A 15982-nucleotide genomic window follows, 5' to 3' on the forward strand; every position below is an offset into this window, starting at 1 on the left:
TGCTCTCCTATGTTGACCCATCTTACCCTCCCTCTGCTGACCACCACCTCTTGCATCCCCAGTGGTTCCACACTGGCCTTTCCCTCCACTCCGTCCCAAGCCAGCTTCCTTTCTGCACTTACGATGTGGACAGGGGTGTGTCCAGGTGTACGACATGAAACCCTCGCATCCTCTGCAGTTGGACCCGAGTCAGCTTCCGAGGCCTGCTGTCCCCAGGCTCGGGGACACCCTCGATCCTTTGACTGGCCAGTTCCTCGCGGATCTCTCGGAGCATGTCCTCGGGCTGGAGGGGGTGAGGGGAGGGGGTGTAGTCAGGTCCCTGGAAGAGATACCCCTCTTCTTCTTCGTCCCCTGAGGACTCCCAGGGGCCTTCCTCAGAAGAGTCAGCGTGGGTCGGGGAGGGGGACAGCTGCCCCCGAAGTTGGGCCCTCTGCAAGGTTTCCACCACCACATTCTCGCCCACTGAGGTCCGGTCTTCTTCCTCAGACCAGGTCGGTGGGTCTACCCTGGGAAGACTGCCTGCTTTCAGGACACCTTCCTCTGGCAGTACAGGGGCGCTTCGGCGTTGGGGAGCCTGGGGGTCAGAAGGCTGGGGACGCAGAGGGACATCTCGGAGTTCCAGGGTGGAGAAGGTGAGGCGAGGGTCCCGCCGAAGGGCCCTCAAGCGTAGACGGCTCAGCGAGGAGTGGGACTCTTTGGGAGAGCCTGGGATGAGAGTGCCGTAGCCAGAGTCCGAGGTGTCATCTGGTACCGAGGGGGCATCTGCATCTGTGTCTTCTGTCACCACCAGGTGGGGGATGACGGTCGAGGACTCGCACGTCCTACAGTTAATAGCAAATGGTCAGAGTCAGATGCTGAGGGGTCAAGTTCAAGTCCAGGGAATCTCCCTCGATCCCTCCACCCAGAAATGGCCCCTCCAAACTTACTTTGGTCTTACTTTTTACACTACATTGATTGTTTTTCTGATCTCACTGGCTAGCCCACAAACTCCTTTAAGGCATTTTAGCCCCTACGTTTGGGTTCAGAAACATGTTATCAAGTTTTTGCTGTTTCCTGAGCTCTGCTGAGTTTCCCCCGCCCCCGCCCATGGATGGAGTCTTTTTTCCCCCTGTAATAAACCATGATGCTCAGCAACTGTGTTATTTCAGTGAAACTCTCACATTATCCGTCCAGATTTGAACTATCCGGGTTCCTACAGCCCTGACATTCTGCAAAACCTCTGGCCCCGGGAGCCTATTCCTCTCAGGGAGTTTGTGCCTCTCCTGTCTGTTTCTTTTACCCTGTGCCCACCCAAGGCTGGCTAACCCAAAGGCAGTCCTTTACAGGGCTGGTGCCAAACTATAGCCTGGATTCCTCAATCACATCCACCCCCACCCCCAGCCAAAGTTGTCATTCCTGGCCTCACAGGTTCCCCTTCCTTTCTTCCCAGCCTGCAGCCCCCCTACCCTGGGAGAACTTGTGCTCCCTGTGGTTCTTACCTGTCCTCCGTGCTGTTCTGAGAGCCCTCCTGGGAAGGCGTAGAGGGCCTGGTGCTTGGGGACTCCCCATCTCGGTCCCGATAGAGGGCCAAGAGCTCCCTCTTCTGTTGGATATACTCCTCTGCCTTCAGCTTTTGCAGGGTGGCCTGGAGTGCGGAAACTTTCATTAAGAGCTCTCCTTTATTGAGTACCTGTTGTATGCCAGGTACCATGCTAAGTGCTTTACAAATATTATGTTACTTCATCTCCACCACCCTATGAAGCAGATTTTTTTGCTCCTACATCACGCCCAGGACTTCCCTGGTGGCTCAGTGGTAAAGAACCCACCTGCCAATGAGGAGACTCAGGTTTGATCCCTGGGCCGGGAAGATCCCTTGGAGAAGGAAATGACAGTCCATCCCAGTATTCTTGCCTGGAGAATCCCATGGACAGAGAGGCCAGACAGTCCATGGGGTTGCAAAAGAGTTGGACATGACTTAGGACTAAACTACAACAACTTTACTCCTGAGAAACAGAGACTCCGAGGTTAAGTAACTACCAAGGTCATGCCTTGGGAAAGTGGGATGGAGCCAAGATTTGAGCTCTTGAGCTGGTCATGGGGGTAGGTGGGGGAACAGAAGTGCCCTTTCCCAAGCTGTACCATTTTTCCTGCCTATCATGCCCCCTTGGCAAGCCCTCTCTCTTGTTTGTTTTTTCCTTCAAGAAGCCCTTCCTGATTGGTGGTGATAGTGGCATAATTGCTCTGAATAATGCTGGATCCTCAGGTTACTCTTCCTCCTACCTGCAGGATGGGCAGGGGTATGCTTTGTCCTGGGCTGAGGACTCTGCTGTTCCTTAGAGATGAGAGCAATATCGTTCCAAGAGGAATGGGAAGAGGATATACCACATTTTGTCCTCCTTAGCATTTTCCTACGGGCACCATCAGAATAAAAGAGTGATGTCTGAGAAGTTGTTCATAAAGCCCTCCTACATGCATGTGGATATTGGATACACCGGGATACATTGGCTATTGGATTCCACCTGGCAGGGTGGAAGCATGGATATTAGCCCGTTTTACAGATGAGAAAACAAGACTTAGAAAGTTGAGTGGACTTGAACCAGGCCGCACAGGTAGAGAGAAGCCTTTGTGAGTCCTAGTTCAATAACTGCACTATTTTTCAAGGGCAGCCTTAAAGGGTCAAGAACGATCCAAGGACAACTTTTCTCTTGGCGGCGGGGAAAGGCGGCAGCGGAACCCTTGGAGAGGCTGAAGTCGGAGGTTTGGCAAAAAGGCTGTGGTGGCGGCTGCTGCAGGCAGCACTGGTAGCGGCACAGACTGAAATGGCCGTTTCACTGTGGAAACATCGAAGGACTTCCATGCTGGTGAGCAGAGGGTTCCTGCCTGAGCCTCACGCCTTCCTTCCCCAAGGTCCAGCAGCTGCGAGATAACATCTGGTACGTCAGGGGGCCGCTAAGACCACACCCCCAAGCTCTACTCTGATTGGTTGATGCTCATTAAGGAATTTGAATATGCCCCGGCCCCACCCCACCCAGACTTGAAGTACAGGAACCGGCAACTCTTAGGCACCAGGACCTTCTCAAAACCTCTCTAGAAACACAGCGAGGTAAGGGGGACCTGGGTCTGTACGAGAGACACGTTGGAGAAATGGATGAACAGAGACAGGAAAATGACCTCAGGCTCCTATTTCCAATTTTCCCACCCTGGCTTCCCTGTCACTCTCTCCTGCTAGGATGCTGAGTGGTCTCATAAGACTTGGTATGTTGGCCAGAGCCAGGGTGATGGTTCCTGGGGGGCAGGAGACCACCACGCCAGGCCAGGTCCGGTGACCTGAGTGTGGCGAGGGAAACGAGGTGGGAGGAACTTGTCTTGGGGTCAGGGCGGGGCTGGGGCAGCCTGCTTGATGTTCAGGACCCAGGGATCCAAACTACATCTCTTCCATCTCCTGCATTGGCAAGTGGATTCTCTACCACCGATTCACCTGGGAAGCCCCACCCTAGCCCTAACCCAATATTACGAAATGATCCCCGAAGAGTCTAGTTAATAACCATCACCATGTGTTGTTACAAACATCTTTCTCCTTGAGAAAAGGACTTTTTAGGATCCTCTCTCTCAGCGACTGTCATCGTTCACCCTTATCTCTCACCTGAACTCCGGTCTGTTTCCATATTTCCACAAACCCCCAACGAGCCCTTAGATCTCTGGGCTTCGCAGGTGGCTCAGTGGTAAAGCATCAGCCTGCCAATGCAGAAGATGCAAGAGATGTGGGTTCCATCTCTGGGTGGGGAAGATGCCCTAGAGAAGGAAATGGCAACCCATCCCAGTGTTCTTGCCTGGAAAACCCCATGGACAGAAGAGCCTGGCAGGCTACAGTCCATGGGGTCGCAAAAAGAGTCGGACACAACTGAGCACACTTGCACTGCTAAGAGATCTCAACTTGGCTGTCTCCTACGACTTCATTTCCAAAGGCTTCTGTTTAAAATGAAACCTCACTACCCCAGCCCCACCCTACCCAGGAAGCAGCAACTAAACAAACAGGTTTCCCTTTCTGATGATTTCAGTTGTCTTTGCCAAGGCAGCTTTTCACACAGGAACCTTTCAAGCAAGTCATCCTTTGTCCTTGTGGATCTGAGTTACCACGAGCTGGCACCACATTGCCTGCTTAATCTGAATGGTTTCTTTGAATCTTCCCTGTGAGACAGGACTGTTATTTAAATCCATTTTGCAGGTGAAGAAATGGAAGATCAGCCTCATAACTCCCCCAAGGTCACCCAGGCAGTAAGAGGCAGAGCTGGGGTCTGAACCATGCATTCAATATAGGCTTCTCTTAATTTCCCTAAGGCTCACCTGTCTCTTCTCTCTTCTTTAGCTCCTTTCTTCTTTTTTGTACCACGTCCCTAAAGCCATGGCACTCAACCTCAATGTTTCATATCCAAACTAGTATGGTAAATCTCCTGCCACCAGTCTCTCCCTCTCCCAGCCCACCTGTCACATGGCCACCTAACAATTCAAGACCAGACACACAGATTTCACCATGGCCTTCCCTTGCTCAAGAATCTATGGCAACTCTTGTGTCAACCTGCTAACTAAATTCAGACTTGTCCAGTCTACTCTCTTCCGCAGGCCCTGGGGTCCCTGTAGAACTCGGCCTGTCATCACTGGCTCCACACAAAACCCTTCCCTCAAGACTCAGAAGGCATGCTTACTGTCCCCCTCAAATAAATCCAGCCCAATTTCTCCCTTGAGTCTTCTGCCTGGGGTCTTCCCATCCTTAAAGTCCAACTCAAATCTTCCCTCTTTAAAAAAAAAAAAAAGTTTATTTACTTATTTGGCTGGGTCAGGTCTTAGTTGCAGCATGAAGGATTTTTATTGTGTCATTCGAGACCTTTCCCTATGGCACTCGGGCTCAGTTATCCTGCTGCATGTGAGATCTTAACTCCCGGATCAGGGATTGAACCCGCAACCCTAGCATTGCAAGGTGAATCCTCAACCACTGGACCACCAGGGAAGTCTGCCTCCCTCTTCTTCGAACGTTCTGCTCCCATAGTGGGTTGAATCGTGGGCCCAGACAGACAGGTCTAGGTCCTGACTCCCAGAACCTGTGAATGTGGGTGGCCTTGTTTGGAAGAAGGGTTTCTGCAGATGTGCACAGATTCTAAGTGAAGGATCTCAAGAATAGGTCATCCTGGATTTGGGGCTAATGAGCAGTGTCTAAGAGACAAGAGAGGGATACTGGGATACAGAGACACAGAGAGCTGGACCACATGAAGACAGAGGCAGAGAGTGGAGTGATGCTGCTATAGGTTAAGGAACACCTGGAGCCCCAGTGAGCTAGAGGAGGCATTGAAGGATGCCCCCTAGAGCCCTGGAGAGGACACCTTGATTTTCAACTTCCAGCCTCCAGAAATGTGATGGAATGCATTTCTGTCATTTTAAGGCACCAAGTGGTAACCAACACAGCTGCATTTGGGCAACTTCCTTGGTGGTTCTGTAGCTAAGACTCCATGCTCCCAATGCAGGGGGCATCTGGGTTCAATCCCTGGTCAGGGAACTAGAACTCACATGCTGCAACTAACTAAAGATTTCCCATGCCACAACTAAGAACTGGCATAACCAACCAACCAACCAACTAAATATTTTAAAAACTATAGCTCCATTTGGGTCTCGCTGCTTTTGAATTCCTCTAGTTTTTGTTGCAGGAATCTGCCTAGGGTCACTTGCCAAGTTAACATTTTCACGGGCTCTGTGTCATTTACAGGACAAAGTTCAAGTGCCCCAAGCATGGCATCTGGAGACCACGTGATCTGGCAGGGCACTGCTGCCCTTGTGCTGGATGCCCTGGTAATGCTGCCCACTAGGCTGGTGATGGTCTTAACACACATGACTGCCTCTGATTTCTGACCTTCACATACTCTGCTCTCCATCTGGAATGTCTTTCCCACCCACCTCGTTCCCCCAACGTGCCCCAAGAGATCCACCAACTGGGCTCAGACAGTAGCTCCTTTTGAAGCCTTCTTATCATCCCCACCCTCTGCACAGTCCCTGTCCTAACCAACCCCCAGAGAGAGTGAGCCACGCTCTGCTCCGTTCCTTCCACACGTTTCTGTTACGTGTATACTCATTTGTCTAGATAGCCTGTAGCGTGTATTCTGTGAGGGCAGAAATGGCATTTTATACTTTTCTGATTCCCCAGCCCCTTGCCTTTCATATGCAGCAGGTGCTCTGTCTGCTGACTGGAAGCCCAAGTTCAGCAGTTAATTGTTTCACAGCCTCAAAACCTTCAGGGAAGTGTGTCTTAGCTGGCCCAGAGATGGGCACCCAAGCTGGCCAAAAGCTTTCTTCTAGGCTCTTTTTTCTTTTATACTTTTTTTTTCTTGGCCGTGTCCCATGGCTTGTGGGATTTTAGTTCCCAGACCAGGAACTGAACCCATGCTCTTGGCAGTGAAAGCGCAGAGTCCTATCCACTGGACCACCAGGAAATTCCTTCTTCTGTGCTCTTAAGGATGGTCAAGCTGTGTCTTCCTCTGAGAGCACATCAAAGTGGGCAGAAGTTCTGGTCTGAAGCTGAGTGCTTCTCCCCTAACTTCTCTCTCCTCTCCTTGATCCTCCCCTCTTGTGTCTGAGCTCCAGGGCCCTCCCCAGCCCCACACCCAGCATCACATACCTGGGCCTGCTGGGTCTTCTCCAGCCACCGGGCCCGGTCGGCAGTGCTGGGACAGTGCACGGTGAGGGCACTGGAGACACACTGGAATTCAGTGAGGTGGATCAGCAGGAAGCTGCCTGGGGGCAGGAAAAGGTCTGCTTCCAGGGCTGGACCTTATCTGATCCCCAACCCCACCTCTGCTTCTGTGGCGGATGGGAAGGGAGACAGCAAAGAGGAGAGACTTACTGGGATCACGGAGTGGCCGGCATACAAGCTTCTCCAGCATGAGGGGTGGGCGGATAACCTTGGCTTTGTCCGCCTTGCGAGGGGGCTTGGTCACTAGGAGGACATCAGAGAACAGGAACAGGTACACGTCCAGCTAAGGGCGCGCAAGGAAAGAGACAAGGGTCAGCTGGAGCAGGGGTGGAGGGACAGGGGTCAGGCATGGGTGTGCGGGCAACACAGAGCAGCGGGAACTGAGAGCTGGGAGCCCCTCAGTGTGGGCACGTCTCTTTACAGGAAAGAAAGTGGCTGACTTGGGTCACAGCAACCAGCAGAGCATGTCCTCTTCCCAAAACACACAGACACACACAGAGAGACACATGGACACACATACAGATATAGACACACACACAGACACAGACACACACACAGACACAGACACACACAAACATGGACACACACACAAAGACACACACACAAAGACACACACACATAGAATGCAGACATAGACACACACAGAGACACACGGACACATGCACAGACACAGAGACAGACAGAGAAACATATGGATACACACACATAGAATACAGACATAGACACACGCAAACACGCAGAGAGAGACATATGGACACACACAGACATAGACACACACAAAGATACACACAGAGAGACACAGGGACACACACACATAGACACACATAGAATGCAGACATAGACACACACAGAGACACACGGACACACACAGACATAGACACACACACAGACACAGAGACACACACAGGGACATATGGACATGCAGACACACATACACAGACACACACAGACACAGACAAATACACAGACACACAGACACAGAGACACACGGACACACACACAGACATAGACACACACACAGACACAGAGACACACACAGGGACATATGGACATGCAGACACACACAGACACAGACACGCACAGACACAGAGACACACGGACACACACACAGACACACAGAGGGAGACATATGTACACACACAGACATAAACACACACAGACACACACAGAGATACACACAGAGTGACACATGGACACACAAACAGACCAGACACACACACACAGAATACAGACATAGACACACACAGACACACACAAAGATATACGCAGACACACAGAGACACATGGACACACACACAGACACATGAACACTGGCAGAGATACACACACAGAGACAGACACAGACACAAGAGATGCGTACACAGACACACACACACACACACACAGCCCCCTCCTCCCATTTCCAGCCTCTGATCCAGCCTGGCTCCCAGGGCCTCTCCCTTCTTCCTCGTCCCTTCCCTCCCATCCTCCCCGCTCCTCACCTTCCCTTCACGTCCCTCCTTCACACGCGCGGGCCCCTCGAGCAGCAGCTGCCTGGTGTGCTCCGGAGCGACCCCCAGCATGGGGGCCGTCAGGTCCAGGGTGGAGAACGGTCGCAGGTTCTGAGGGCGCAGAGAGCAGAGCGGGCACTGGGAACCCCGCCCCTTGGAGGAGCGCCTCGGGCTCACGCCCCCAGGCCAGCCCCGGGCCCGCCCCACGAGGAACGCTGGCCACTCGCAGAGCCCTCGGCACCAGGCCTGGGGGCCTTACCTTCCCGAAGCCCCCTCCCTCTGTCTCTCACCTTCTCCACCTCCTCGCTGGACGGCTCCAGCACCTCGTAGGGCCCGATACGCCGCGCTGCAGCCACCAAGCTCTCCTGCTCTTCGCCCTGGCGTACCTGCTTGTTGATGTGTCGCAGGAACGACTCCATCGCTGCGATCTGGGGGAGCGGCAGGGGAAGGGTGCGGAGGAATCCCACCCACCGTTCACCCCACCCACCGACGACATCAGCGCCACACGGGCACATACGCACGAGGAAGGAGACCTCAAGGGTTCCCAGAGCTGCGCCTCCACACACCAGCCCCCGACAGCCCCCCTCCCACAGGGGTCAGCCCTGCCGGTCCTACCATGGCGGTCAGGGCCTCCCGGGCCTGGGGCTTGGGGGTCCTCTTGAGCACAGCCTGGAGCAGCAGCGGGTACTTGGTGATGCGCTGGTGGGGCTTGATGAGCAGGTCTCCCAGCATCTGCCTCCCTGAGCGCTTGTGCTTCTCACACCACTGCCAGGGAAGGGGGGCAGGGGTCAGGGACTGTAGGCTACCTTCCTGCCTTGGACCAAGGTCCGCCGCGTTCCCCTTCCCCAGCGCTTCCTCTCCCACCTGCACGAAGACGTGGAAGAGAGGGTTGTGGTCCTGCTGCTCCTTGGCGTAGGCCATGGTCTGCCTCACCCGCAGGCAGTATAGCACGTAAGGCTGGAAGCGCTGGCTGCACTGGAGGGAGAGGTGTGGGGGCGGGGAGCGGGCAGGGGAAGGCAGGATGAGATACCGGCTCCAGCCGCACACAACACGCGGAGCAGCCTGCCCTAGACCCTTCATCCAATGCCTGCCAATCCAGACCCTCCTCAACTTCCAGCCCCCATCCCTGGACTCCAAGGAGGAATTGAGGTCCTGAGGGGTCGACCTGCTGCCCCCCTCTGAGCTCCATCCTCAGCCCCCTCGGTGCCCCGCTGCTCTGGACTTCACCCGCCATCAATAATTCAGCAGACTGTTGTCAAGGCGCTGCAAGATCCCCATCCAGCCCAGCTGTGGAGTGGTGACCTGAGGCTTGCCCAGAGCCCTGCCCTGGAGAAGAGGGCCACGGAAGGTCCTCGGGAGACTGTGCCCCCACCGCTCTACCCCAACCCAACTGGGCAAGGCCATGCTTCCCTGGCTGGGGAGCTGGGCAGAGGCTGGATCCTGGGCCTCTTGCTTGCCAGTGCCCTGTGGTCTTTCACATCCCCTACCCCCAGGCTCCCAAGGTACAAGTCACTAAGGCCCCAGTCTTGCTCCCTGATGCTGTCCCTGGATCTCTGTCCCGGACATCAGATTTCATGATGTGTGTAGCCCTTCCCTGAGACAGCTGCCCTCTGGGATGTTCAGAAGCCCAAAGAGCCCTGGGGACAGGGGTCATACTGGTGAAATGAAGGCAGGAGATGAACTGGTATTTGGGGGTAAGGGCCATGCCTTTGGATTCCCTTGAATCACAGCAGGATTCCGGCGGCAAGGGTTTGCCCTGCTGGGATGAAGGCAGGAGATGAACTGGTATCTGGGGGTAAGGGCCGTGCCTTTGGATTCCCATCTTGAATCACAGCAGGATTCCGGCGGTAAGGGCTTGCCCTGCGGACAGGACCCCTCGGGGCCCTCCCAGACCCACCCCCATTTGGAAGCAGCCCTTCTCCCCTCCTCACTGTCAGGAAGCCATCCTGCAGGCTGACCGGGTCCAGAGGCTGGCCTGAGGCTCGTGTCTCCTCCAGGGTGGGCCCCAGCACCTCTTCCCAGAAGCTCCGGTGGGCTCGAATCAGGTTGGGGACGTTTCCAAACAGAGTCTCAGCTGACACCTGGGGGAGGGAGTGGAACTCAGCCACATGCCTGGGCAGGTGACCTGTGGGCTGCACTGGCCATGGACAGGCAAGGCCAACTGAGATTGGGTGGGGCTGGGGTCTAGAGCAAGAAGCGGAGTGGGGAAGGTGGGGTGGAGGTCCTAGTAGATGGGGCAGTGGCATTTCAGTTCTCTGTGACCTTGCTCCCCCTAGACCCCAAGCTCAGTCCACCCACACTGATCCGTCCCCCCGCCCCACACCGAGTGCCCACTCACTTCTGTCAGCAGACCCACGCGTTGCAAGTTCAGCAAACCCGCAGCTAGGAGCTGGATGCAGGGAGAGAGAGGGTCTTAGCGCCTGGCCTCCTCCTCTCGGACCCCAGCCTCACCCTTCACAGCATCCCCACCCCCATCTTCAATACCTCAAATCTCTCTCCCAAGACCCTGGGCAGGGGGTTCTAGGCATCCTGCCCCTCCCTTTCCAACAACCCTGCCCCATCCTGGTCTGGATGATAGGGGATGATTCGAGGGCCAGGGCTGGGGCTGCTGGGTAGGGGGTGGGGGTGGGCTCACATCCGTCATGATCTTGAGCTTCCGCACGTAGATGAGCTCTGTGGTCAGTAGCTCCCACAGGGCCTCCTGCTGGTGGCAGAGCTCCCGGCTCATCTCCTGGTTGGGGATGGGGCTGGTGAACGATGACAAGACCAGCTGCCACCATCTGCTAAATGCTACCGGATCTGCATCCTAGACAGCCTTTAACCTTCTCCCGGTCTTCCAGTGTGGAGGGGGTGTTTGTCATCCTCATGTCAGGCGACTGAGGCATGGAGAGGCTTGTTGTCTTGTCCAGGGTCTCACTAGTACATGGCGGGGCCTCACTAGTATCTGCCGGGCTCTCACTGGTACCTGGCGGGGTCTCACTGGAACCTGGCAGGGCCTCACTGGTACCTGGCGGGGCCTCTCTAGTACCTTGTGGGGCCCGGATCTGAAGCTTCAGTGACATGCCTCTTAGTGCTGACCCTGCGGACCCCACTTCCCATGGCCTTTCCCTCCTCTGGGTCAGAGGTGAGGGGTGTGTGTGTGTGTCTCAGACCCCACGCGGACAGGCTTACCTTGTGCCCGGGCACCAGCTCCTTCCAGGACTTCTCGATCGCCACGCTGTTGTCGTTGCCCTCCCCGATCTCCCAGTGCTGCCGGTCCTCCCGGGGCAGGCGGGGCATCCCAAACATGCTGAAGGTATGTAGCCTCACCTGCAGCTCATGGGCCTTGGTGACTTCCTGGGGGCGCCAAGAGGGCATTAGTCCTGGCGCCTGGACCACCTTGCTGGGGAAGGGCTGCGTGTGTGCTTGCGTGCGTGTATGTGGGAGAGCTCATCCTTAGGTGGGTTGATAAGGAGTCTGGGGCCCTTGAGGAGAAAGGGGTCTAGAGCCCTCTAGGAGGAGAAAGGGGTCTGGGGCTCTCAAGGAGAAAAGGACAAACTTTTTACATTGTTTTGTCTTAGTCAATATAACAATGTATCTTGCTTGAGGGCATGATTCCCCTTAACAAGAACCTTCTGACTAACCTTGTTATCTTAAGACATATATTGTGGGAGTGAGTCTGGTAAGCCCTTTCTATTGTTAGTTCTAATCTTGTTAACTTAAGATGTATGTTGTGGGAGTGGGCCTGGTAAAACTATATAGGGTCCTGATAAGACTAGGGAGGGGGATACTCTCCTTCCCCCTTCTGATATCTGTGTCAGAAGCTTTCTCGGTCCCCTTTCACTTTAATAAAACTCTGCTTCACAAAAGCTCTTGAGTGATCAAGCCTGGTCCCTGGTCCTGAAGCTAAATCTTCGGAGATCATGAATCTGACATCGTTCACTGTAAGTTATCATATGCGTGTGTGTGTGTGTGAATGGGAGGTGGCAAGCAGCCCTGAGCATGAGTGGGGACACGCAGGCCTGGCGGGGGGTGAGGATCAACCCTGGCTGGGGTTACAGGGGTCGGCACAAGGCTGGAACCCGTGTAGAGAGGCGCCTTGTCTGCAGGAAGGTCCCTGACTCCGGGCTCCCTAATCAGAAAGACAGCTACCAGGTCTCTCCTGAGTCAGACCCCTTCAGAGGGACCTGCAGGTAGGGGCCAGAAGGGGGCTTAGGGAACCAGCGGTCCCAGGAATATTTGGACACTTGCCTGTAAAGCGGACATTCTTATGAGACAGCCTGGCTGGGAGATGCTCCCCTGAGAGGGTCTCTAGACAGAGAGGCACTTGGCTTCTTGGAGGGCTCTGGTGTTCTCAGCTCTGATCGCAGCTCAGGCTGGGAGCTTGGTGATGGGAGGAGAGGGACCCCTCACCTTGAGTTTGGGGGAGTGAGGTGTCCCGACCCCAAAGGGACTTCCGTGCGTCTTCTCGAGCTCTGGTTCTCGAAGCCTCAGGGGAGACAGGCGTCGGGCTGGGCCAGAACCCGTGGTGAAGGGGCCATAGCCCTGGAGGAGCCTGCGGCTGGGATCCTGGAGGAAGAGCAGGGGGAATTCTGGGCATGCCCCCTTCCCGCAGAAGTCCCAGAGAGGCAGAGTGGGGCCCAGCTTAGCTCTGGACAGCGTCCCCTACACCTGCCTGCAAGTTGGGCTGGCTCACCGCTCCCCTAAAACCAGTTTAGTGTGAGCCGCTCTGGCCCTGAGTCACAGTGGCCGCTGCCAGGAAGGCTGCCTAGATGGGCAGGAGCCAGTCGGGCAGGGCAGAGGGGCCGGGGGTAGAAGCGGCCTCATGCAGAGCAGGTGCAGAGGCACGTACGTGACTGGGCTCTGTGTGTGCCCCAGTGTCCCCAGCTCCCGTGTGCTCCCGTGTACCCCCGTGTGCTCCCATGTACCCCCGTGTACTCCCGTGTACCCCCGTGTACTCCCGTGTGCTCCCGTGTACTCCCGTGTACCCCCGTGTACTCCCGTGTACTCCCGTGTGCTCCCGTGTACTCCCGTGTGCTCCCGTGTGCTCCCGTGTACCCCCGTGTGCTCCCGTGTATCCCCGTGTATTCCCGTGTACTCCCGTGTACTCTGGCCGTGTGTGTGCACAGGGCCCAGTGCACACGCACTGTGCGACCCACGCACGTGGGGGTGAGGCACACACATGTGTGCCCTCCCATCCTGTTGGGAGTGGCTGCCCTTCTGTGGGAGTAGTTGAGGCTTGGGCCAGCAGTCCCTCCTGGGCAGGCCTGGTCACATTCCTTGACCTGCCTGTGGCCTCACTTACCCCACAGACTTCCTAGTCTCCCTTCCCGCCCTCGGTGGTGTCCCACGGCCAAACCCTCCTCCAGTCAGACGAGGGATATCCCCAGTTGAAATAGAATTGACCTCAAGGTGGAGGGAGGCCGAGGGAAAGACCGCTGGGCCTCCACGCCCCTTTCCTTGGTCAGCGCTGGAGGCTAGCCAGGGGGGTGGAGCTGGGCTGAAGCCAGACAGGCCCCCACACCCCTCCCCACCTGTAGAGTAGGGACACCTTGAACCTTTGCTCTTCCTCCAGGCCTGACTCAGAGGAAGGCAGGTCTCAGGGAGCCGCTCACAAGCTCTTCCCTAGTAAAGGTGGGAGTCTGGGAGGCACCGAACCCTGGGTTTGGTGACCTCTCACCCCCAGCTCTGTGCCTCCGACAGCACCAAGGGCTTGGCCCCTCCTGGCTCTCTGCCTCACCTGCCCCTTCTGTCTGGGGTGGGTGTGGAGTCCCAGGACCCTGGCTCCACACAACCGTCCTCTCCCTCACAACCCAGGAGGGAAGGCGGGGATGTGGGCTGGGAAGAGTGCCACCCAAGGCCTGGCAAGGGGACACAGACTTGAAAGCCCGGGTGTTCTCCCACCTGCCCCGCCCAGATCACCTCTGGGGCACGGCCTGGACTCACCAGCAAAAGACCTCCTCGGGGATAGACATTGCCTGGAGGACTCACGACCGAGGCCCGATACCTGCCTCCATAGGTCTCAATGCGGGAGGCCACCAGCCCTTGGTGGGGACTCTTATCGGGAGGACCCAAGGCCTGCATCCCTTCTCTCCTGGGTCACCTGCAAAGGCTCATCACTCCAATGTGCAGGGGAAAGGGGCCCCCGGAGGCTGCAGAGAGAATATAAGGATCGAAGGGCAAGCCTTGGTTAGTGGAGGGTGCCAGGCTGGAGACAGAGGGGGAGGGGAAGAAGAGGGAAAGGAGAGAGCCCAGTTTGCTTGTTGGGAGAGAACAGTGGCGTCATCTAGGACTTGGTGGTGGTTGGGTACACCCCCACATGCTGGGCAGAAAGCCCCTGAGAACCGTACCCCCTCATTCACATATGCACGCTTGGGATACAGTTCCTGCAATGGCTTCAAAGGATGCTGACATCCTAAAGACTAGCTGGGAGCAAGGGTCACAGACAGGTTCCCTGCTTCCTGGGTGCCCCCAGGTGAGGGGGATGCCCCTTGCACCTAGCAACACCCTTCCCTCCCCAATACACAGGAGTAGGGGTGCGGGTGGGAAGTTGCGGGGTGGGGGGGCAGGGGCGGTGAAGACAGCCCGACCTGCCACCTGTTTTTGCACAGCCCACAAACTAAGAATGGCTGTTTTACATGTTTAAATAGTTGGAAAAGTCAAAAGAAGAATAAATTTAAAAAGTAAATAAAATCATGAAAAAGAAGAATAGTTAACAACACAGGTAGATTATACTCAATTCAAATGTCCCTAAAGAAAGCGCTATGGGATCACAGACACGTTCCCTCCTTGGTCAGTTGTCACTTCCTCCCTGCTAGCTGTGACAGAGATCATAGAGGCTTCAAAGTCTGAAATATTTACTCTCCGGCAACACATTCCAGTATTCTTGCCTGGAGAATTCCATGGACAGAGGAACCGGGCAGGCTACATACAGTCCATGGGGTCGCAAAGAGTGGGACACGACTGAGTGACTAACACACACACACCCCCGAAAGGAACGCCCCATCCCTTACCTGGACCCTCAGGCCATGGGCAGGTCTTAGACCGCTGGCCTTAGAGATGGGCAGAGAGGGAGCGGGCTGTCTGGTTTCGCCAGCCTCTGGGAGCTCCTCGGTGAGGCTAGGAGACACGCGGGGGGCTCCCTCCCCTCCCCCTAAACCTCGGTGGAGGCCTCCCGGCTCTCTGGGTGGGCGGGGCTTGGAGAGGAGAGACCGGTGTCCCTCCAGGTGGGCCCCGGAACCCCGCTCCGCCTCCCCTCACCTTTCCTCTGGTTTGTGAGCGGGGGAGAGCAGCGCTCCTTGCCTGCTAATAACCCTCCCTCCTTGGGCTCCGAGTCCCTCTCCCCGCAGCCCCGGGTCCTTTCTGAGCTTTGACCCGCTTCCCTTCCTCTGGGCCCCGCGCCCCCCGCCCTCCCGCCGCTCACCTGTGCCCGCCGGTGTCCCGGCGCCCGCTGCCCGCGCCGCCAGCCCCGGTCTCCGACGACGACTGCCCGGCGATGCCCGCCCCGCGGCCCGGCCGGGTCTGGGACCGAGCGGCCCGCAGGACCCGGGCTGCGCGGAGCCGGACCGGGAGGGCGGGGCCGGGGCGGCGGGCTGGCTCCTCCCTCTCCCGCGGGCATCCGACCCGCCGCGCAGCGGGCGCCCTCGGTCCCCGGGCGCCGGGCGGCTCTGCCTCGCTCCGCAGGGCTCCCTCCTCTCTTCCCCTCGCCCCTGAAATCTCCACCCACCCAGTCCGGTCTGTCACCCTCGCGCCCTCCGGGTCGGCGGTGGTAAAGACCGAGCGGCCCGCTGCAGGTGCC

The 15982-nt window shown here is 56.6% G+C and overlaps 1 protein-coding gene across 4 annotated transcripts in view; it reads right to left on the reverse strand.

Annotated features, from left to right (window-relative positions):
• Positions 1–15761, reverse strand: part of PLEKHG6 (pleckstrin homology and RhoGEF domain containing G6) — a 16849-nt gene extending 1088 nt beyond the window's left edge. The window contains exons 1-15 of one of the 4 annotated variants that reach the window (XM_055394215.2): positions 15608–15759; positions 14131–14336; positions 12598–12753; positions 11377–11541; positions 10841–10936; positions 10544–10594; positions 10164–10286; positions 9070–9180; positions 8821–8970; positions 8496–8633; positions 8197–8316; positions 6866–6998; positions 6641–6756; positions 1479–1624; positions 123–821 (exon numbers count right to left, since the gene is read on the reverse strand). In XM_055394215.2, coding sequence (XP_055250190.2) covers positions 123–821; positions 1479–1624; positions 6641–6756; positions 6866–6998; positions 8197–8316; positions 8496–8633; positions 8821–8970; positions 9070–9180; positions 10164–10286; positions 10544–10594; positions 10841–10936; positions 11377–11541; positions 12598–12753; positions 14131–14268 — 2342 coding nt within the window. In that variant the 5' untranslated portion in view covers positions 14269–14336; positions 15608–15759. Of the gene's footprint in view, positions 1–118; positions 822–1478; positions 1625–6640; positions 6757–6865; positions 6999–8196; positions 8317–8495; positions 8634–8820; positions 9181–10136; positions 10287–10543; positions 10595–10840; positions 10937–11376; positions 11542–12597; positions 12754–14130; positions 14572–15607 lie in introns of those variants that run through there. The other 3 variants (XM_055394213.2, XM_088837403.1, XM_088837404.1) reach the window with 3 other exon arrangements.
• Positions 15762–15982: the final 221 nt, after the last annotated feature.

Source organism: Moschus berezovskii, chromosome 6 (assembly GCF_049115385.1).
Source record: "Moschus berezovskii isolate FMDL1 chromosome 6, NW_MosBer_1.0, whole genome shotgun sequence".
Classification (NCBI taxonomy): Eukaryota; Metazoa; Chordata; class Mammalia; order Artiodactyla; family Moschidae; genus Moschus; species Moschus berezovskii.